Source organism: Pyrgilauda ruficollis, unplaced genomic scaffold (genome assembly GCF_017590135.1).
Source record: "Pyrgilauda ruficollis isolate IOZ18807 unplaced genomic scaffold, ASM1759013v1 scaffold449, whole genome shotgun sequence".
Taxonomy (NCBI): Eukaryota; Metazoa; Chordata; class Aves; order Passeriformes; family Passeridae; genus Pyrgilauda; species Pyrgilauda ruficollis.
In genome coordinates this window covers 20513-44467 of record NW_024526033.1, presented here as the reverse complement: position 1 = coordinate 44467, position 23955 = coordinate 20513, and the positions used below count along the sequence as shown (strand labels likewise).

Genomic DNA, 23955 nt, shown 5'->3' with positions numbered 1-23955 from the left:
TTTGGGGGCTCCCCGGTGTATTTTGGGGTGCCCCGGTGGGGTTTTTTGGGTTCCTGGATGGATTTTGGGGTGCCCCAGGTGGGTTTTGGGGTGCCCCGGGTGGATTTTGGGGTGTCTCAGGTGGATTTTGGGGTGCCCCAGGTGGGTTTTGGGGTGTCCCGGGTGGATTTTGGGGTGCCCCGGTGGGTTTGGGGGCTCCTACAGGGGCTGGCAGCGCTCCTGGCGGCTGTAGAGCTCGAACTGGCTCTTCCAGCGCATCATGTACGAGCTCCAGCGGTGGAATTCCAGGCGCCACTGCCGCTCCGCCTCCTCCATGGGCCCTGCGGAACCCCGAGTCTCAGCTGGGGACCCCGAAATCGAAACCGGGGACCCCAAAAACCCCAAAAACCCCCCCACAAAACGCCCTGAACTGGCCCAAAATCCCCTAAATCCGGTTTGTCCCAGAACCTGCGTGAATCCACCCAAAATTCCCGGTGCTGCTGCCGCTCCGCCTCCTCCATCAGCCCTGGAGAACCCCAAATCTGAGCTGGGGACCCCAAAATCTGAACCAGGGACCCCAAAAACTCCCAACCCCCCCCAAGAAACCCCTAGAAACCACCCCAAAACCCCCTGAAACTGACCCCAAATCCCCCAATGCCCCCAAATGTCCCAACGTCCTCGGTGCCATCCCCGTGTCCCCTCTGTGTCCCCAATGTCCCCTCAATGTCCCCAATGCCACCAGGTGTCCCCAGTGTCCCTGTGTCCCCATCACCCCAACATCCTCTCAATGTCCCCAATGTCCCAAATGTCCCCAATGTGTTCCTAAATCCCACAATGTCCCCAATCCCCCCCCGGTGTCCCCTCACCGGTGACGTTGAGCAGCTTGGGCAGGAAGCGCGTCCAGAAGGCGCAGGCCTGGGCGCGCAGGCCCTGGGCCACGGCGAGCGGCCGCGCGTTGAGCCGGGCGTAGCTCTGCCCCGCCGCCGTGTAGGACGGCCAGCGCCGCTCGCGCTCCGACGGCTCGTTGGGGTCCCTGCGTGGAGTCAACGTGGCTCGACACAACCGAGGTCATCCAACCCAATCCAACCCAACCCAACCCAACTCAACTCAACCCAACTCAACTGAGGTCATCCAACCCAACCCGACCCAACTCAACTCAACTCAGCCCAACCATGATCATCCAACTCAACCCAACTATGGCCATCCAACTCAACCCAACCCAACTCAAGCCAACAACGTCATCCAACCCAACCCCACTCAACTCAACCAAGGTCATCCAACCCATCTGACCCAAACTCAACCCAACCGAGGTCATCCAACCCAACTCAATTCAACTCAACTCAACCCAGCCAAGGTCATCCAACCCAACTAAATTCAACTCAACCCAACTCAACCAAGGTCATCCAACCCAGCCCAACTCAATTCAACCTAACCGAGGTCATCCAACTCAACCCAACCGAGGTCATCCAACCCAACTCATCTCAACTGAACTCAATCCAACCCAACTCATCACAATTTGACTCAGCCCAACCGAGGTCATCCAACCCAAGTGATCCCAACTCAATCCAATCCAACTCAACGCATCCCAAGTAATCCCAACTCAACCTAACTGAGGTCATCCAACCCAACTGATCCCAACTCAACCAAGGTTATCCAACCCAACTCATCACAACTCAACTCATGTCAACTCATCCCAACTCATCCCAACTCAACCCAACTGAGATCATCCATCCCAACTGATCCCAACTAAACCAAGGTTATCCAACTCAACTCATCACAACTCAACTCAACTCATCCCAACTCAACGCAACCTAACTCAACCCAACTGAGGTCATCCATCCCAACTCATTGCAACTCATCTCATCCCAATCGAGGTCACGCAACTCAATCTCAACCCAACCCATCCCAACTCAACACAACTCAATCCCAACTCAATCCAATCCCGTTCTAACCCATCCCATCTCAACACAACTCAATCCCATCCCGTTCTGACCCATCCCAACTCAACCAAACCCAACTCAACCCATCTCCAACCCAGGCTGTACCCGGTGCGGGCAAAGTTGCCCCAGTATCTCATGATGCGCCGGCTCAGCGCCTCCTCCTCGGCCGTGTAGTTGAGCCCGGGGTTCAGCGGCTGCCCGAACACGAACTCGATCTCGTAGCCGTGCGGCACGCCCATCCACGGCGGCCACAGCAGGTTGGAGGCGCGGTGGTCGAACAGATAAGCGAAGACGGTGCCGCCGCGCTCGGCCCAGCGCTGGGCGAAGTGCATCAGCGGGCACACCACGTTGTGGTCGCCCACGATGTCGTCCAGCGCCTCGCGGTTCTTCACCGGGTTGTCCTGGTCCAGCCAATCGGTGTACTGCAGCACCACGGCCTCGGCCGCCAGCTCGTTGGCCTGCGGCACGCCCAGCCGGACCCCGCCCAGGAACTCCTCGCGGCTGATCAGGCTCTCGTTGTCCTTGCCGAAACCCGGCACGCCGTACACCAAGAAATAGGTGCCCTCGTCCTGCACGGCGCCCAGCAGCACCTCGGCCTCGGCGCGGCCCGGCGCGCCCAGCAGCGCCTCGGGGGTGTCGGCCAGGAACTCCCCGTCCACCACGGGCACGAAGGCGAAGCGGAACACGCCCTGCTGCGGCAGCACGGCCGCCTCGTGCTCCACCAGCTGCGGCGGCGGCGCGGCGCGCAGGCAAGCCAACAGCTCGGTCTCGTTGGTCACCGCCCCGCCGGCGCCCACGCCGCCGCAGCCCACCAGCCGGCCCAGCCACGCCGCGCGCCGCCGGCCCTCGGCCGCCCCCACGGTGGCCCAAGGCCCGTTGGGCGAGCCGCTCTGCAGCACGGCGCGGCGGAACAGGGCGCGGCTGCCCCCCGACAGCAGGTGCAGCCCCACCGAGGCCGCGCCGGCGCTCTCGCCGAACAGCGTCACCGCGCCGGGGTCGCCGCCGAACGCCGCGATGTTGGCCTGCACCCAACGCAATGCCAACCGCTGGTCCAGCAACCCCACGTTGCCAGGAGCTTCGGGGTGACCCGGCAACGCCAAAAACCCCAAAGCGCCCACCCGGTAGTTCATGGAGACCACCAAAACCCCCTCGGCCGCCGCCAGGAATCGCCCGTCGTAGACGTCCAGCGAGGCGGCGCCGCTGTAGAAGCCGCCGCCGTAAATCCACACCAGCACCGGCGCCGGCGTTTCGGGCCGCGGCTCCGGCGCCCAAATGTTGAGGTACAAACAATCCTCGCTCATCTCGCGGTTGGGGTTCCACATCTCGGAGCCGCCGAAGCCGGGGAACATGGTGTCCACCGGCTGGAAGCAGGCGTGGGGGTGGGAGAGGGCGTCCAGGACCCCTCCCCAAGGCCGGGCAGGGCGGGGAGGGGCGAAGCGCAGGGGTCCCACGGGGGGCTCGGCGTAGGGGATCCCCAAAAAGGCGGCCACGCGCGAGGAGGGGCCGGCGGGGACGTGGAAGCCGCGGACGGCGCCGGCGGAGGTGGCCACCAGCAGCTCCTCGGGGGTGGCCGGGGAGGGGGCGGCGAGGAGGAGGAGGAGGAGGGGGAGGAGGAAGAGCTGGAGCGGGGCGGGGGGCGGCGGGGACGGGTGACCCCCCATGGCGGCGGAGGCTGCGGAGAGAGAGAGAGAATTTGGGGGGTCAGCAGAGGAGGGGTTTGGGGGTGACCTCGTGGGTGGGGTCCTCGTCGCGGTTCCCGCCGCTGACGTGTCCCCAGGTGTGTCCCCAGGTGTGTCCCCAGGTGTGTCCCCAGGTGAGGCCCCTCCCCCTCCGTGGCCGCCGGCCAAGGGTCACCCGCCCCTCCCCCCCTACGGGGCCCGCGGTGACGTCATGGGGAAACCCCCGGGGAGACACTGGGAGACACTGGGAGGGACTGGGATGCACTGGGAGAGACTGGGATGGACTGGGAGGGACTGGGATGGACTGGGATGGACTGGGATGAACTGGGATGGACTGGGATGGACTGGGATGAACTGGGATGGACTGGGATGGACTGGGAGAACCTGGTGGCCACCAGAAGATACTGGGAGAGACTGGGGAGACACTGGGATGTACTGGGATGGACTGGGAGGGACTGGGATGGACTGGGATGGACTGGGATGGACTGGGAGGCACTGGGAGAGCTCAGAGGGACCCCCAGGCCCGCGACCCCTCCCCAGTTGAGCCCCCAGCCGTTCCCAGTCCGCCCAGTTTGGGTCATCAGCGACCCGCTGAGGTGGCACCGACCCCTGCGTGTCCCCCTTGTGAGCCCGGTGACCCCTGGGACCCCCCGATGTCCCCAGAGGCCACCAGGACCCCTCAATGTCCCCAGTGACTCCTGTGACACCTCCCTGTCCCCATCCCCGTGTCCCTGGTGCCACCAGGCCACCTCAACATCCCCCCTTGTGTCCCCAGGGACCCCTTGGACCCCTCAATGTCCCCAGGGGCCACCAGGTCACCCCAGTGTCCCCACCCCCGTGTCCCCGCTGATCTCAGTGCCACCCCAGTGTCCCCATCCCTGTGTCCCCACTGGTCTTGGTGTCACCTCCATGTCCCCCAACCCACCAATCCGGGTGTCCCCTCCTGTCCCCACCCCGGTGTCCCCCTCGATCTTGGGACACCTCAATGTCCCCGTCCCTGTGTCCCCATGGATCTCAGTGCCACCTCAATGTCCCCATCCCCGTGTCCCCACTGGTCTTGGCGTCACCTCCATGTCCCCCAACCCACCAATCCCAGTGTCCCCTCCTGTCCCCACCCCGGTGTCCCCCCCGATCTCGGTGCCACCCCCGTGTCCCCCCCGCCGTGTCCCCGCGCGGTGACACCGCTGGATGGAGGAAGCTCCGAGCGCGGGGCGCGGCCGCCACATTCTCCGGCGTGTGTGTCACCTGCGTGTGTCACCTGCGTGTGTCACCGCCTGTCACCCCCCCCGCCCACCTGCGCCACCCGTGGGGACAAAGGTCCGGGGCCACCCACTGTCCCCCCCCCTCCCCCCCGATATTGTCCCTGTCACCGCTGGCTCCGGCCCCAGTTGGGGACAGGACGTGGCCATGGCGGGGGGGACATCGGGGAGGGTCCTGGTGGTCCTCACCTGCGCCATCACAGGTGAGGGGACAGGGGGACATCGGGAGGGGACATCGGGAGGGGACATGGTGGTGGTCTTCACCTGTGCCATCATAGGTGAGGGGACAGGGGGACGTCGGGAGGGGACATCGGGAGGGGACATCAGGGAGGGTTCTGGTGGTCTTCACCTGTGCCATCACAGGTGAGGGGACGGGGGACATCGGGAGGGGACATGGTGGTGGTCTCTGGGTGGCCTTCACCTGCGCCATCACAGGTGAGGGGACAGGGGGACGTCGGGAGGGGACATCGGGAGGGGACAGAGGGAGGGGACATCGGGGAGGGTCATGGTGGTCTTCACCTGTGCCATCACAGGTGAGGATGAGGAGGGGACAGGGGGACATCAGGGGAGGAGGAGGAGGATGGTGGGGACAGGCTGGAGGGGACAGGAGGGTGAGGAGGAGGGTGAAGAAGAGGGAGATGAAGAAGAGGAGGGTGAAGAAGAGGAGGATGAAGAAAAGGGAGATGAAGAAGAGGAGGGTGAACAAGAGGAGGATGAAGAAGAAGAGGTTGGAGAAGAGGAGTAGGAGGATGAAGAAGAGGAAGAGGAGGAGGATGTTGAGGAGAGGTTGGAGGGCACAGGGGGATGATGGTGAGGAGGATGAGGGTGAAGAAGAGGAGGATGAAGAAAAGGGAGATGAAGAAGATGAGGGTGAAGAGGGAGATGAAGAAGAGGAGAATGAAGAAAAGGGAGATGAATAAGAGGATGAAGAAGAGGAGTAGGAGGATGAAGAAGAGGAGGAGGATGGTGGGGACAGGCTGGAGGGGACAGGGGGATGAGGGTGAGGAGGAGGAGGGTGAAGAAGAGGGAGGTGAAGAAGAGGAAGATGAAGAAAAGGGAGATGAAGAAGAGGAGGACAAAGAAAAGGGAGATGAAGAAGAGGAGGATGAAGAAGATGAAGAAGACGAGGAGGAATTGGGGTTGGAGAGGTTTGAGGAGTTTAGATCTGAAGGTCCTGGAGGAGGAGGAGGAGGATGAAGAAAAGGGAGATGAAGAAGAGGAGGGTGAAGAAGAGGAGGAGGAGGATGAAGAGGGTGAGGAAGAGGAGGAATTGGGGTGGGGGAGGTTTGAGGGGTTCAGATCCAAAGGTCTTGGAGGAGGAGGAAGATGAAGGGGATGAAGAAGAGGAAGAGGAGGAGTTGGGGACGGAGGAGTCCATGGTCTGAAGGGGTTGGAGGAGGAAGAGGAGGATGAAGAAGAGGAGGATGATGACGAAGAGCGGGAGGAATCGGGGTTGGAGAGGTTGGGGGGGGTCCGTGGTCTGAAGGGGTTGGAGGAGGAAGAGGAGCACGATGAGGAGGAAGAGGAAGCGGTGAAAGGTGGAGACGATGGGGAGAGGCTGGAGGAGGATGAAGGGGGGGAGGAGGAGGAGGAGGAAGAGGAAGATGAAGGTGGAGACAACCAGGTGAGGTTGGATTGGTCAGTGCTGAGGCTGGGATGAAGGTCTGGGAAGAAGAGGAGGATGAAGGACAGTGGAGAAGATGAGGAGGAAGGTGAAGAGGAGCAGGGGGAGGATGAAGGACATCAACAAGAGATGAAGGCCTTGGAAGAGGAGGAGGAGGAGGAGGAAGGTGGAGAAGATGGCAGGAGGTTGGGGAGGGTCCCCATGGAGGTTTGGGATGGTCTGGGAGGAGGAAGAGGAGGAGGAAGAAGAGGAAGAAGAGGAAGGTGAAGATGAAGATGGCAGGGGGTTGGGGAGGATCCATGTGGGAATGGTCTGGGAGGAGGAGGAGGAAGAGGAGGAAGGTGGGGCTGATGGAGGAGGTTGGAAGGGGACAAGAAGAAACCTTGGATGAAGGCCTTGGAGAAGGAGGAGGAAGAGGAGGGTGAAGATGAAGGCGGGTGGAGGAGAGGGGGGAACGTTGGATGGGTCAAGGGCCAGAAGGAGGAGGAGGAGGAGGAGGAAGGTCAGGGTCTCCTCCCTGGGGGGGCCTTGAGGGTCTCTGCTCACCCTGGACCCTCCCCTGCAGCCGCCGTGGTGGGGACAACCCGAGCAGAAGTGACCTCAGCAGAGACCGTGGAGACCCCAGGGACCACCCTGAGCACCTCAGAGACCACCCCGACCATCACAGGGACCACCCCGAGCACCACAGGGACCACCCCGACCATCACAGAGACCACCCTGAGCACCACAGGGAGCTCCACAACCACCCCAGGGACCACCCTGACCTCCTCATGGACCACCCCGAGCACCATAAGGACCACCCCGAGCACAACAGAGACCACCCCGACCTCCTCAGGGACCACCACGAGCACCTCAGGGTCCTCCACGACCAGCTCGGGGACCACCGGCACTGAGGTGACCCGCACAACCGCCCCAGAGATGACACCAACCACCTCTGGAGCCACCACGACCAACACAGAGACCTCCACGACCACCTCAGGGACCACCCCAACCTCCTCAGTGACCACCATGACCCCAGGAACCTTCTCCACCACCTCAGGGACTACCACGACCACCCCAGAGACCTCCACGACCACCCCAGGGGCCACTCCACCCACCACTGGGACCTCCACAACCACCTCAGGGACCCCCACGAGCACCCCAGAGGCCACCACGACCTCCTCAGGGTCCACCACAACCATCCTAGAGATCACCACGACCTCAGGGACCTCCACAACCACCTCAGGGGCCACCCCAGCCTCCTCAGGGACCACCACATTCATCCCAGAGACCTCCACGCCCACCCCAGAGACCTCCACGACCTCCTCAGAGGGCACCCCAACCTCCTCAAGGACAACCATGACCCCAGGAACCTTCTCCACCACCTCAGGGACTACCACGACCACGCCAGAGGCCACCACAACCACCTCAGTGTCCACCACAACTTCAGAGACCTCCACAACCACATCAGGGACCACCACGACCACCTTTAGCACCTCCACGACCACCTCAGAGACCACCCCAACCTTCTCAGCGACCACCACCACCATGCCAGGGACCACATCGACCATCTCAGGGACCTCCACGACCTCAGTGTCCACCACAACCACTCCAGAGACCCCCACCACCATGCCAGGGACCACCTCGACCATCTCAGGGACCTCCACGACCATCCCAGAGACCACCACGACCACCCCAGGGACCTCGACAACCTCAGAGACTACGTCTGTCACCATCACGACCACATCAGAGACCACCCCAACCTCCTCAGCGACCACCACGACCCCAGGAACCTTCCCCACCACCTCAGGGACTACCACGCCCACCCCAGAGACCTCCACGACCCTTCCAGAGACAACCACGACCACCCCAGAGGCCACCACAACCTCCTCAGGGTCCACCACGACCTCAGGGTCCACCACAACCACTCCAGAGACCCCCACCACCATCGCAGAGACCACCACCACCACCTCAGGGACCTCGACCACCTTGGGCACCTCCACGACCTCCTCAGGGACCACCACCACCATCCGAGGGACCACCACGACCACCTCAGTGTCCACCATGACCTCAGGGACCACCACGACCTCAGGGACACCCACGACCGTCCCAGAGACCACCACAACCACCTCAGGGACCTCAACCACCTTGGGCACCTCCACGACCTCCTCAGGGACCACCCCAACCTCCTCAGGGACCACCACCACCATCCCAGGGACCACCACGACCACCTCAGTGTCCACCATGACCTCAGGGACCACCACAAGCACCCCAGAGACCATTACGACCACCTCAGGGACCACCACGACCACATCTAGCACCTCCACCACCACCTCAGAAACCACCTCAACCTCCTCTGGGACCACCACCACCATGCCAGGGACCACCTCGACCATCTCAGGGACCTCGACAACCTCAGAGACCACGTCTGTCACCTCCACGACCACATCAGGGACCACCACGACCACATCAAAGACCACCCCAACCTCCTCAGCGACCACCACGACCCCAGGAACCTTCTCCACCACCTCAGGGCCTGCCACGCCCACCCCAGAACCCTCCCCGACCCTTCCAGAGACAACCACGACCACCCCAGAGGCCACCACGACCTCCTCAGGGTTCACCACAACTGTCCTGGAGACCGCCACAACCCCCTCAGGGACCTCCATGACCACCTCAGGGACTCCCACAAGCACCCCAGAGGCCACCACGACCTCCTCAGGGTTCACCACAACTGTCCTGGAGACCGCCACAACCCCCTCAGGGACCTCCATGACCACCTCAGGGACTCCCACAAGCACCCCAGAGGCCACCACGACCTCCTCAGGGTTCACCACAACTGTCCTGGAGACCACCACAACCTCAGGGACCTCCATGACCACCTCAGGGACTCCCACAAGCACTCCAGAGGCCACCACGACCTCAGGGACACCCACGACCGTCCCAGATACCACCACGACCACCTCAGGGGCCACCTCAGAGGCCACCACGACCACCTCAGGGACCTCAACCACCTCGGGCACCTCCACGACCACCTCAGTGACCATCACGACCACATCAGAGACCAGCCCAACTTCCTCAGGGACCACCACCACCTTCCCAGGGACCTCCACGACCACCCCAGAGGCCACTCCAACCACCTCAGAGTCCACCACGACCCCATCTAGCACCTCCACCACCACCTCAGAGACCACCCCAACCTCCTCTGGGACCACCACCACCATGCCAGGGACCACCTTGACCATCTCAGGGACCTCCGCTACCATCACAGAGACCACCACGATCACCCCAGGGACCATCCCAACCACCTCAGAGATCTCCACAACCACCTCAGTGACCATCATGACCACATCAGAGACCACCCCAACCTCCTCAGGGACCACCCCCCCCATCCCAGGGCCCTCCACAACCGCAGGGCCCTCCATGACCACCTCAGGACCTTCTACGACCACATCAGGGATCTCCACAACCACCCCAGGGACCACCACGACCTCAGGGAGCACCACAACCACCCCAGAGTCCACCCCAACCACCTCAGGGACCTCCACAAGCACCTCAGGGGCCACCTCAGAATCCACCACCACCACCTCAGTGACCTCCACAACCTCAGGAACCTCCACGACCACCTCATGGACCACCATGACCACCTCAGGCACACCCACGACCAACCCAGAGGCCATCACGACCTCAGAGACCACCATGACCACCTCAGGGACCACCCCGACCCCCCCAGAGTCCACTCCAGCTACGGCCTCAGGAACCTCCACGACCACCTCATGGACCGCCATGACCACCTCAGGACCTTCTACGACCACATCAGTGATCTCCACAACCACCCCAGAGATGACACCAACCACCTCAGCGACCTCCACGACCTCAGGGACCACCCCGACCACCCCAGAGTCCACTCCAGCTACGACCTCAGGAACCTCCACGACCACCACATGGACCACCATGACCACCTCAGGGACCTCCACAACCACCCCAGAGTCCACTCCAACCACCTCGGGGACCACCACAACCACCCCAGTGTCCACTCCAACCACCTCGGGGACCACCACGACCACAGCAGAGACCACACCAACCTCCTCAGGGACCACCACCACCATCCCAGGGACCTCCACAACCACCTCAGGTATTCCTCCACAACCTCAGGGCCCTCCACGACCACCTCAGGACCTTCTTCGACCACATCAGGGACCTCCACAACCACCCCAGAGATGACACCGACCACCTCAGCAACCTCCACAACCACCTCATGGACCACCATGACCACCTCATGGACCCCCACGACCACCCCAGTGTCCACTCCAACCACCTCGGGGACCACCACAACCACAGCAGAGACCACACCAACCTCCTCAGGGACCACCTCAGGGCCCTCCACGACCACCTCAGGGACCACCATGACCACCTCAGACACACCCACGACCACCCCAGAGGCCATCACGACCTCAGTGACCACCACCACTATCCCAGGGACCTTCACAACCTCAGGGCCCTCCACGACCACCTCAGGACCTTCTATGACCACATCAGGGATCTCCACAACCACCCCAGAGAGGACACCAACCACCTCAGTGACCGCCACGACCTCAGGGGCCACCACGACCGCCCCTAAGACCACCCCAAGTCCCTCAGAATCCACCATGACCACCTCAGGAACTTCCACGACCACCACAGGGACCACCATGACCACCCCAGAGTCCACTCCAGCCACGACCTCAGGAACCACCACAACCTCAGGGACCACCACGACCACCCCAGAGTCCACCACAACCACCTCAGTGACCTCCACGACCACATCAGAGACCACCCCAACCTCCTCTGGGACCACCACCACCATCCCAGGGACCACCATGAGCACTCCAGAGTCCACCTCAACCACCTCAGTGACCTCCACAAGCACCTCAGGGACCACCTCAGAGTCCACTACCACCTCTGTGACCTCCACAACCTCAGGAACCTCCACGACCACCTCAGGGACACTCACGACCATCCCAGAGGCCATCACGACCTCAGAGACCACCACGACCATCCCAGGAACCACCACGAGCACATCAGAGATCACTCCAACCACGTCAGTGACCTTCACGACCACATCAGAGACCACACCACCCTCCTCAGGGACCACCACCACCATCCCAGGGACCTCCACAACCTCAGGGCCCTCCATGACCACCTCAGGACCTTCTACGACAACATCAGTCATCTCCACAACCACCCCAGAGATGACACCAACGACCTCAGTGACCACCACGACATCAGGGACCACCACGACCGCCCCTAAGACCACCCCAACCACCTCAGTGACCTCCACAAGCACCTCAGGGGCCACCCCAACCTACTCAGGGACCACCACCACTATCCCATGGACCTCCACAACCACCACAGGGACCACCTCAGAGTCCACCACCACCACCTCAGTGACCTCCACAACCTCAGGAACGTCCACCACCACATCAGGGACCTCCACAACCAGCCCAGAGATGACACCAACCACCTCAGCAACCTCCACGATCACCACATGGACCACCATAACAACCCCAGAGTCCACTCCAACCATCTCAGAGTCCACCACCACCACCTCAGTGACCTCCGCAACCTCAGGAACGTCCACGACCACCTCATGGACCACCATGACCACCTCAGGGACACCCACGACCACCCCAGAGGTCATCACAACCTCAGGGACCACCACCACCATTCCAGGGACCACCAAGACCACCCCAGAGTCCACTCCAACCACCTCAGAGACCTCCACGACCTTAGGAACCACCATGACCGCCCCTAAGACCACCCCAACCACCTCAGAATCCACCATGACCACCTCAGGTACTTCCACGACCACCTCAGGGGCCACCACGACCACCCCAGAGACCTCCACGACGTCAGGGACCACCACGAGCATCCCAGTGGCCACTCCAACCACCTCAGAGTCCACCACCACCACCTCAGTGACCTCCACAACCTCTGGAACCTCCACAACCTCAGAGACCTCCACAACCACCCCAGAGATGACACCAACCACTTCAGCAACCTCCACGACCACCTCAGGGACCGCCACGACCACCCCAATGTCCACTACAACCACCTCAGGGACCACCACCACCATCCCAGTGGCCACTCCAACCACCTCAGAGACCTCCACGACCTTAGGAACCACCATGACCGCCCCTAAGACCACCCCAACCACCTCAGAATCCACCATGACCACCTCAGGTACTTCCACGACCACCTCAGGGACCACCACGACGTCAGGGACCACCACAAGCATCCCAGTGGCCAGTCCAACCACCTCAGAGTCCACCATGACCCCCTCAGTGACCTCCACAACCTCTGGAACCTCCACAACCACCCCAGAGATGACACCAACCACTTCAGCAACCTCCACGACCACCTCAGGGACCCCCGCCAGAGGTCACCACAACCACCCCATGGACCTCCACAACCACGTCAGGGGCCACCACCACCACATCCGAGACCACCCCAACCTACTCCGGGACCACCCCAACCACCTCAAGTGCCACCACGACCGGCTTAGGGACCTCCACAACCACCCCAGAGACCACCACGACCACCTCAGGGACCACCTCAGAGACCTCCACGACCTCTGGGACCACCACGACCACCCCTAAGACCATCCCCACCACCTCAGGGACCTCCATGACCACCTCTGAGTCCTCCACGACCACCTCAGGTGCCACCACGACCACCTCAGGTGCCACCACAAACACTCCAGAGACCTCCACGACCAGCTCAGGGATGTCCTCAACTGCATCAGAGACCACCACTGTCCACTCCAACCACATCAGAGACCATCCCAACCACCTCATGGACCACCATGACCACCTCAGAGACCTCCATGAGCACCCCAGAGGTCACCACAACCACCCCATGGACCTCCACAACCACGTCAGGGGCCACCACCACCACATCCGAGACCACCCCAACCTACTCCGGGACCACCCCAACCACCTCAAGTGCCACCACGACCGGCTTAGGGACCTCCACAACCACCCCAGAGACCACCACGACCACCTCAGGGACCACCTCAGAGACCTCCACGACCTCTGGGACCACCACGACCACCCCTAAGACCATCCCCACCACCTCAGGGACCTCCATGACCACCTCTGAGTCCTCCACGACCACCTCAGGTGCCACCACGACCACCTCAGGTGCCACCACAAACACTCCAGAGACCTCCACGACCAGCTCAGGGATGTCCTCAACTGCATCAGAGACCACCACTGCCATCCCAGGGACCACCCCAACCACATCAGGGACCACCACGACCAGCTCAGAGACCACCACAACCACCTCAGGGACCACCTCAGAGACCTCCATGACCACATCAGGGGCCACCACGACCTCAGGCACCACCACCCCTAAGACCTCCCCAGCCATCTCAGAGACCACCACCAACACCCCAGGGACCCCCACGACCACCCCAAAGACCACCACGATCACCTCAGGGACTTCCGCAACCACCTCAGGTGCCACCATGACCTCCTCTGGTATCACCACGACCACCTCAGGGACCACCACAACCATCTCAGGGACCACCACGACCACCCCTAAGACAACCACAACCACCTCTGGGACCACCACGACCACCCCTAAGACCACCACAACTACCTCAGGGACCTCCAAGACCACACCAGTGACCACCACACCCACCCCAGTGACCACCACGACCACCTCAGGGACTTTGCCAACCACCTCATGGACTACCATGACCACACCAGAGACCACCACCAGCACCCAGGTGACCCCCACCACACCCACCACCACCAAAGTGACCACCACCACCACCCAGGTGATGCCAACCACCACAACCCCCTCGGCCACCTCCACGACCTCCCAGATGACCTCCACAGCAACGTCCACCACTCAAGGGACCACCACGACCACCTTGGTGACCCCTACCACCACCCCCCTTTGGACCACCACTGCTCCTCCTTCAGGTGAGTCCTCCCCAGGTGACCTTCCCCATCACCTGGGGTGTCTCCGTGACCCAGCGTGTCCCTGATGTCCCCTGTGTCCCCCCCAGGGCTGTGTGAGAACGGGGGGACCCCCGGTGGCAGCGGCTGTCTCTGCACCCCGTCCTACGCCGGTCCACGCTGCGAGTTCTCCACCGACACCGTGGAGACCAACCTGCGTGAGTGGTGGTGCCACCCCGCACCTGGGGCACCTGGGCGGGGGTCCGGGGCTTCTCAAGGGTCCTGGGTTCCTCAAGGGTCCTGGTGGTTTTGGGGGTTCTGGTCTTCTTGGGGGCTCTGGTCATCTTGGGGGTCGTGGTCATCTTGGGGGTCCTGGTCATCTTGGTTGGTTCTGGTGTTTTTGGGGTCTTGGTCTTCTTGGCAGTTCTGGGCATCTTGAGGGTCCTGGTCCTCTTGGTGGTCCTGGTGGTTTTGGGGGTCTTGGTTTTCTTGGTGGTCCTGGGCACCTTGGGGCGGTCCTGGTCTTGGGTGTTTTTGTCACCTTGGTGATTCTGGTGGTTTTGGGGTCTTGGTTTTCTTGGTGGTCCTGAGCTTCTTGGTGATTCTGGTCATCCTGGGGGTCCTGGTCTTCTTGGGGTCCTGGGCTTCTCAAGGGTCCTGGTCATCTTGGGGGTTTTGATGTTTTTTGGGGGTCTTGGTCCTCTTGGGGGTTCTGGTGTTTTTGAGGTTTCTAGTCTTCTTGGTGGTCCTGGTCTTCTTGGGGGTTGTGGTCTTCTTGGTGGTTCTGGTCTTCTTGGGGGTCCTCAGCACCTTTTGGGTTCTGGAATCTTTGGGGGTCCTGGTCTTCTTGGTGGGTCTGGTGTTTTTGGGGGTCTTGGTCATCTCTGTGGTCCTGGTCATCTTGGGGGTCCTGGTCTTCTTGGGGGGTCTGGTGTTTTTGGGGATCTTGGTCTTCTTGGGGGTCTTGGTCTTCTTGGGGGTCCTGGTCTTCTTGGTGGGTTCTGGTGTTTTTGGGGGTCTTGGTCATCTTTGTGGTCCTGGTCATCTTGGGGGGCCTGATCTTGGGGGTCCTGGTCCTCTTGATGGTTCTGGTCTTCTTGGTGGTCCTGGTGTCTTTAGAGGTGCTGATGTTCTTGGGGGTCCTGGTCACCTTGAGGGTTCTGGTCATCTTGGGGCTCCTCAGCACCTCGGGGGTTCTGGAGTCTTTGTAGGTCTTGGACACCCTGGGGGTCCCCACCCACCCCACCGACCCCTCTCCCCATTGCCCCTCCAGCATTCCCTGGCACCATCATGGCCGCCGTGGGCATGGAGGTGACCGTCACCAACTTCAACTACTCCCGGGACCTGGAGGACCCCAACTCTGAGACCTTCCGCTCCTTCCAGAGCTTCTTCCGGCAGGAGGTGAGGACATGGCCAGCCCAGTGTCCCACCACGGCCACCGTGTCCCCTCAGGATGGCCATGGTGTCCCCTCAGGGGTGGCCATCGTGTCCTCTCAGAGGTGGCCACCGTGTCCCCTCAGGGATGGCCACCGTGACCTCTCAGGCATGGCCAAGGTGTCCCCTCAGAGGTGGCCACCGTGTCCCCTCAGGGATGGCCACCGTGACCTCTCAGGCATGGCCACCGTGTCCCCTCAGGCATGGCCACCGTGTCCTCTCAGAGGTGGCCACCGTGTCCTCTCAGGCGTGGCCACCGTGTCCCCTCAGAAGTGACCAAGTGACCCTTTGTCCTTTCAGATCAAGAAGATCTATGGGACCATCCCTGGCTACGAGGGCGTGGAGATCACCAGCCTCAAGTAAGGGGTCTCTGACCACCCCCAAAGGTGGGGTGGCGTGGGTTGGCGTGTCCCCAGCCCCCCCTGTGACCTGCCGTGTCCCCTCCCCAAAGGTCCGGCAGCATCGTGGTGGGACACCAGGTGTTCTTCACCATGGCCCAGAGCGGCAACACCACGGAGAAGTTCCAGGAGACCACGGAGGGGTTGGTGGAGAACCTGCGGGTGGCGGTGGCCAGCCAGGGCGAGTGCCAGCACAACACCTGTGAGTGACCCCAAAGCCCCCCCAGATCCTCCCCGAGCCCTGCGGGACCTCCCCTGGACCTCTGGGGTCCAGCCGGGGCACCCAAGGGTGGTCTGTGATGTCTTCTCCTCCTGCCCACCGCAGCCGTGCTGTGCCTGGTGCTGAGACCCAACCCCGTGGTCAGCAACATGACGGAGGTGTTGGATCTGGATGGTGAGACTGGCATGGAGACCCCCCTGACCGGGTCCTAGAACCCACCAGGGGGTCACAGCGGCCACCATGGGGTCCTAGAACCCACCATGGAGTCCTAGAACCCATCATGGGGTCTCAATGGCCACCAAGGTGTCTCAATGGCCACCAAGGGGTCCTAGAACCCACCATGGGGTCCCAAAACCCATTGGGGGGGTCCCAACACCCATTGGGGGGGTCCCAATGTCCACCACGGGGTCCCAACACCCACCATGAGGACTCAATGTCCATGATGGGGTCCCAATGTCCACCATGGGGTCTCAACACCCATTGGGGGGTCCCAATATCCACCACAGGGTCCCAACACTGACTGGGGGGGTCCCAATGTCCACCACGGGGTCCCAACACCCATTGGGGGATCCCAACACCCACTGGGGGTCCCCACCCTTGCTGTGGTGTCCCCTGGTGCCACCGAGGGCTCTCTGCCCACCCCGGTGGTCCCGCGGGTGCCTGTGGGGGGTGACACGGAGGGTGTGACCGCTGTCCCCTTCCCAGCTGCCTGGACGAGGAGCTGTTCTGGTACACGGGGCCGCAGTGCTCGGGCCGGGTCAGCAAGGTGGACACCGGGCTGGGAGTGGCCGTGGCCCTGCTCTTCCTCATCTGCCTCATCCTCATCGTGGTGCTGCTCTGCCGCCGGCACCGGCGCTACCGGAGGTACCGGCACGGGGGTGGGCTCCTCACCGGGGGGCTCCCAGTTTGGGTTCTGCCTTGGGAAGGGTCTCTCAGTTTGGGTTCCTCATTTCGGGGGGGCTCCCAGTTCAGATTCTGCCTTGGGAGGGGGCTCCCAGTTTGGGTTCCTCATTTGGGGAGGGTCTCCCAGTTTGGGTTCTGCCTTGGGAGAGGTCTCCCAGTTTGGGTTTTCCATTTTTGGGAGGGGTCTCCCAGTTCGGGTTCCTGATTTGGGGGGAGTTTCCCAGTCTGGATTCCCCATTTTGGGGGGGTTCCCAGTTCAGGTTCCTGATTTGGGGGGAGTTTCCCAGTTTGGATTCCCCATTTCAGGGGGATTCCCAGTTCAGGTTCCCCATTATGGGAGGGGTCTCTCCCTAAAGGGACCTAAATCCCCTGCCAGGACCTTAAAGAAACATAAATCCCCTGCCAGGACCCTAAAGGAACCTAAATCCCCTTCCAGGACCCTAAAGGGATCCCAAACCCCTTCCAGGACCCTAAAGGGACCTGAATCTCCTTCCAGAACCCCAGAAAGACCCCAAACCCCCTGCCAGGACCCTAAAGGGACCCCAACCCCCTTCCAGGACCCCCCTCTCACCCTGTCCCCTCCCCCAGCTGAGGACCCCGAGGCCGAGGGTCGTCCCTGACCTGTGACCCCCCGCGGGACCTCCTGGAGCGCCACGAGGAGACCCCGACCCAAGTGAGGGGATCCCGACCACAATGAGAGGACATTGACCCCAATGAGGGGACCCCAACCCCAATGAGGGGACATCGACCCCAATGAGGGGACCTCGACCTGGACCAGGAGACCCTGACCCCAATGAGGGGACCCCGACCCCAATGAGGGGACATCGACCACAATGAGGGGACATTGACCACAAGGAGGGGACCTCGACCAGGAGACCCTGACCCCAACAAGGGGACATTGACCCCAACAAGGGGACATTGACCCCAACGAGGGGACCCCGACACCAATGCGGGGACATCGACGTGGACCAGAGACCCCGACCCCAATGAGGGGACATCGACCCTAACCAGGGGACCCCAATCCAGACCAGAAGACCCCAACCCCAACCAGGAGACTGCAACGTGGACCAGAAGACCCCGACCCAAATGAAGGGACCTCGACCTGGACCAGGAGACCCCCAACAGAGCCCCCCAAACCCACATGAGAATTGGGACCGGCTCCCAGTAGCTCCCAGTGGGTCCCAGTTTGCTCCGGTGCGCAGGACGCACCAGGAGCCGGGAGAGACCCTTGGGGTTGGGGTTTGGGGGGGAATTTGGGGGATTTTTGGGGGATTTGGGGGATGGAACCCCTCAACATTTATTTATTTGAGGTGATGAAGCCCCAACCCCCCTCGGGCAGAGCCCGGAGGGTCCCCAGGGGGGGTTGAAGCCCCCCCAAAAAACCTTTTTAGGGAGTGGGGGGAGGTGCAGGAGCCCCACCCCCTTTTCCTGCCCCTCCCCCCGTATTTATTTATAGTAAGTAATCAATGTATTGATAATAAATAATCGATTTCTTGGTTTAATTTGTGTGAATTCCCTTGTTTTTGGGCATGGGGGGGGGGCACCATGGGAGGCACTGGGGGGCACTGGGAGCACCCAGAACAAACTGGGAAGTACTGGGAGATACTGGGAGATACTGGGAGGCACTGGGAGATAATGGGAGCACTGGGAGCAGGTGGCACCCAGAACAAACTGGGACATACTGGGACACCCCAAGGAGCAGGTACCAACCAGAACAAACTGGGACATACTGGGACACCCCAAGGAGCAGGTACCAACCAGAACAAACTGGGACATACTGGGGCATACTGGGAGGCACTGGGAGGAGGTGGCACCCAGAACAAACTGGGACATACTGGGACACCCCAAGGAGCAGGTACCAACCAGAACAAACTGGGACATACTGGGGCATACTGGGAGGCACTGGGAGGAGGTGGCACCCAGAACAAACTGGGACATACTGGGACACCCCAAGGAGCAGGTACCAACCAGAACAAACTGGGACATACTGGGGCATACTGGGAGGCACTGGGAGGAGGTGGCACCCAGAACAAACTGGGACATACTGGGACACCCCAAGGAGCAGGTACCAACCAGAACAAACTGGGACATACTGGGGCATACTGGGAGGCACTGGGAGGAGGTGGCACCCAGAACAAACTGGGACATACTGGGACACCCCAAGGAGCAGGTACCAACCAGAACAAACTGGGACATACTGGGGCATACTGGGAGGCACTGGGAGGAGGTGGCACCCAGAACAAACTGGGACATACTGGGACACCCCAAGGAGCAGGTACCAACCAGAACAAACTGGGACATACTGGGGCATACTGGGAGGCACTGGGAGGAGGTGGCACCCAGAACAAACTGGGACATACTGGGACACCCCAAGGAGCAGGTACCAACCAGAACAAACTGGGACATACTGGGGCATACTGGGAGGCACTGGGAGGAGGTGGCACCCAGAACAAACTGGGACATACTGGGACACCCCAAGGAGCAGGTACCAACCAGAACAAACTGGGACATACTGGGGCATACTGGGAGGCACTGGGAGGAGGTGGCACCCAGAACAAACTGGGACATACTGGGACACCCCAAGGAGCAGGTACCAACCAGAACAAACTGGGACATACTGGGGCATACTGGGAGGCACTGGGAGGAGGTGGCACCCAGAACAAACTGGGACATACTGGGACACCCCAAGGAGCAGGTACCAACCAGAACAAACTGGGACATACTGGGGCATACTGGGAGGCACTGGGAGGAGGTGGCACCCAGAACAAACTGGGACATACTGGGACACCCCAAGGAGCAGGTACCAACCAGAACAAACTGGGACATACTGGGGCATACTGGGAGGCACTGGGAGGAGGTGGCACCCAGAACAAACTGGGACATACTGGGACACCCCAAGGAGCAGGTACCAACCAGAACAAACTGGGACATACTGGGGCATACTGGGAGGCACTGGGAGGAGGTGGCACCCAGAACAAACTGGGACATACTGGGACACCCCAAGGAGCAGGTACCAACCAGAACAAACTGGGACATACTGGGGCATACTGGGAGGCACTGGGAGGAGGTGGCACCCAGAACAAACTGGGACATACTGGGACACCCCAAGGAGCAGGTACCAACCAGAACAAACTGGGACATACTGGGGCATACTGGGAGGCACTGGGAGGAGGTGGCACCCAGAACAAACTGGGACATACTGGGACACCCCAAGGAGCAGGTACCAACCAGAACAAACTGGGACATACTGGGGCATACTGGGAGGCACTGGGAGGAGGTGGCACCCAGAACAAACTGGGACATACTGGGACACCCCAAGGAGCAGGTACCAACCAGAACAAACTGGGACATACTGGGGCATACTGGGAGGCACTGGGAGGAGGTGGCACCCAGAACAAACTGGGACATACTGGGACACCCCAAGGAGCAGGTACCAACCAGAACAAACTGGGACATACTGGGGCATACTGGGAGGCACTGGGAGGAGGTGGCACCCAGAACAAACTGGGACATACTGGGACACCCCAAGGAGCAGGTACCAACCAGAACAAACTGGGACATACTGGGGCATACTGGGAGGCACTGGGAGGAGGTGGCACCCAGAACAAACTGGGACATACTGGGACACCCCAAGGAGCAGGTACCAACCAGAACAAACTGGGACATACTGGGGCATACTGGGAGGCACTGGGAGGAGGTGGCACCCAGAACAAACTGGGACATACTGGGACACCCCAAGGAGCAGGTACCAACCAGAACAAACTGGGACATACTGGGGCATACTGGGAGGCACTGGGAGGAGGTGGCACCCAGAACAAACTGGGACATACTGGGACACCCCAAGGAGCAGGTACCAACCAGAACAAACTGGGACATACTGGGGCATACTGGGAGGCACTGGGAGGAGGTGGCACCCAGAACAAACTGGGACATACTGGGACACCCCAAGGAGCAGGTACCAACCAGAACAAACTGGGACATACTGGGGCATACTGGGAGGCACTGGGAGGAGGTGGCACCCAGAACAAACTGGGACATACTGGGACACCCCAAGGAGCAGGTACCAACCAGAACAAACTGGGACATACTGGGGCATACTGGGAGGCACTGGGAGGAGGTGGCACCCAGAACAAACTGGGACATACTGGGACACCCCAAGGAGCAGGTACCAACCAGAACAAACTGGGACATACTGGGGCATACTGGGAGGCACTGGGAGGAGGTGGCACCCAGAACAAACTGGGACATACTGGGACACCCCAAGGAGCAGGTACCAACCAGAACAAACTGGGACATACTGGGGCATACTGGGAGGCACTGGGAGGAGGTGGCACCCAGAACAAACTGGGACATACTGGGACATACTGGGACACACTAGGACGCACTGGGACACACTAGGACACACTGGGACACACTGGGACACACTGGGACATACTGAGACACCCCAAGGAGCAGGTACCAACCAGAACAAACTGGAAAGAACTGGGACGCACTGGCGACACCCCAGGAAGGTGAGACCACCCAACAAAGCACCCCAAATCCCACCGGGGACCCCCCTGGGGACACCCCAAACCCCAAAACCCCAGCTGGGAGGGGACGCGTGGCCGTCACCCCGCGGTGACTCAACTCAACTCAACCCAACTCAACGAAACTCAACCCAACCCAACCCAACCCAACCCAACCCAACCTCCCCCCGGTCCCGGCTCCAGCACTTCCAGGACTTTTGGGATGCCGGCCCCGCCCTGAGGCGGTGCCCACCCCCGGCTCCCCCCGTATCTTATCAGCAACCCCGGCGCCAGGGCTGGGCTGGCGGTGGCCGCTCCGGAGTGGTCCGGCCAGGTTGGAATTCCTTGGGGAATGTCCCGGCTCTTCTCACCCCCCTTTTTTTTTTTTTTTTTTTTTTTTTTTTAATTTTCTTTTTTTTATTTTCCATGCTCCCAGGGGTTTGATAAAAATTGGTGACTCAGGGGATTATTTACCGGCGCTGCCCAACCTTGCGGTTGATGACCAGGACGGATTCAGGCCACAAAGTCCCGGTGGCCACCGGGTCCGGCTCAGTCGCTGCGGTGGCTACGGCTCCTCCAGGATCGGCCGAGGATGGAGTTGGGTGGCAGCGTCTTCATCCTTGTCCTCCTCCTCCTCTTTGTCCCCTCAGAGGCTCTGTCAGGTGAGATGGGGGTGAGGGGGAGGCCTCTCCATCCTGCCAGAATTCTATCTTTTGGGAATTTTTGGGTGGTTTTTGGCTGTTTTTGGGGATTCCCAGCGATGATCTTGGAGCCCCCAATGGCCTTTGGCACATTTTTGGGGGCCACCAGGGTGCTCCCTGTGGACGCTGGGCTGTCCCCTCCCCTCTTCCTGTCGTGGGATGGGGGTTCTGGTCCTCAAGGAGCAGATTTGGGGGGGTCACACCCCAATGTCCCCTCCCGGACTTGTGGGTCCTTTCCCGAGGGCGTTGGGCTGGGGACATTGATCCATGGGATCAGGTGGGGCAGGAGGGGGATGGACCCCAGGTCCCACTTCCAGTTTGGGGAGAGAGTCCCAGCTCCCTTTCCCAGTTTGGGGACAATGCCTCGGGTCCCTTCTCCAGTTTGGGAACAGACTCCCAGGTCCCTTTTCCAGTTTGGGGACAGATTTTCTGTCCCTTTTCCAGTTTGGGGACACACTCCCAGATCCCTTTTCCAGTTTGGGGACAGACTCCCAGTTCCCACCCCCAGTTTGGGGACAGACTTTCTGTCCCTTTTCCAGTTTGGGGACAGACTCCCAGTTCCCTCCTGCAGTTTGGGGACAGACCCTTGTGTCCCTTTTCCAGTTTGGGGACAGACTTTTGTATCCCTGCTCCAGTTTGGGGACAGACCTCCAGCCCCTTCCCAAACTTGGGGACAGCCCCGCATCCCCCTCCCCCAATTCGGGACGTCCCCATTCCCGTCTCACCCACACATCTCCTGTCCCTTGCAGCCCCCTGCGCCAACGGTGGCACCGCGGTTGGGGACACCTGTGTTTGTCCCCCCGGCCACTCCGGCCACCTCTGCGAGACCCCCGACCCTGCCAGTGCCTGCCGGAACGGTGGCACCGCCGTGGGGACCACCTGCTACTGTGCCCCGGGTTTTGGGGGACCCCGGTGCCAGCACCAGGACCCCGGCAGCGCCTGCCACAACGGGGCCACCGCCTTTGGGACAGCGTGCGTGTGCCCGCCGGGGTTCCGCGGGGACACCTGCCAGGAGCTGGAGGAGCCCGGGTCGTGCCTCAACGGTGGCACCTTGGAGAAGGGGACGTGCCGGTGTCCCCCCACGGCTTGGGGACCTCGGTGCGAGTGCACCGGGACGGGTCTGACCACGGCCACGGGGAGGGTGTTGTACGTCAATGACACGGCGGGGACGAACGACACGGGAGGTGACACCACGGGAGGTGACACCACGGACGTGCCATCGGTGAGACGGGCAAGGAATGTCACGGCCAGGCCTGCGGAGGGCAATGCCACCACTGTGGGAAGTGGCACCGTGGCCACCACCAGTGCCGGCGTCATGGGAAGGAATGTCATTGTCACCGCTGCGGTCAGCGCCAGCACGGACAGTCACGTGGTGGCCAGCACGGTCA

At 61.4% G+C, this 23955-nt stretch overlaps 2 protein-coding genes across 2 annotated transcripts; one reads left to right on the top strand and one right to left on the bottom strand.

The window, feature by feature from the left end:
- Window positions 1-85: 85 nt before the first annotated feature.
- ACHE (acetylcholinesterase (Cartwright blood group)) lies at window positions 86-3591 on the bottom strand. Its single transcript, XM_041478378.1, has 3 exons — window positions 2025-3591; window positions 846-1012; window positions 86-320 (listed from the first exon to the last, which is right to left on the bottom strand). The coding sequence occupies exons 1-3, from the start codon at window positions 3578-3580 to the stop codon at window positions 199-201; spliced, it is 1845 nt and encodes a 614-aa protein (XP_041334312.1). The 5' UTR covers window positions 3581-3591; the 3' UTR covers window positions 86-198.
- A 4228-nt stretch (window positions 3592-7819) lies between these two features.
- Window positions 7820-17981, top strand: LOC121359437 (mucin-2-like). Its single transcript, XM_041478377.1, is given in 11 exon segments — window positions 7820-10595; window positions 10658-12783; window positions 12866-13258; window positions 13260-14430; window positions 14517-14624; window positions 15680-15807; window positions 16141-16199; window positions 16292-16440; window positions 16564-16663; window positions 17164-17336; window positions 17950-17981. Coding segments are annotated over 11 exon segments (7215 nt in total).
- The last annotated feature ends 5974 nt before the right edge of the window (window positions 17982-23955 follow it).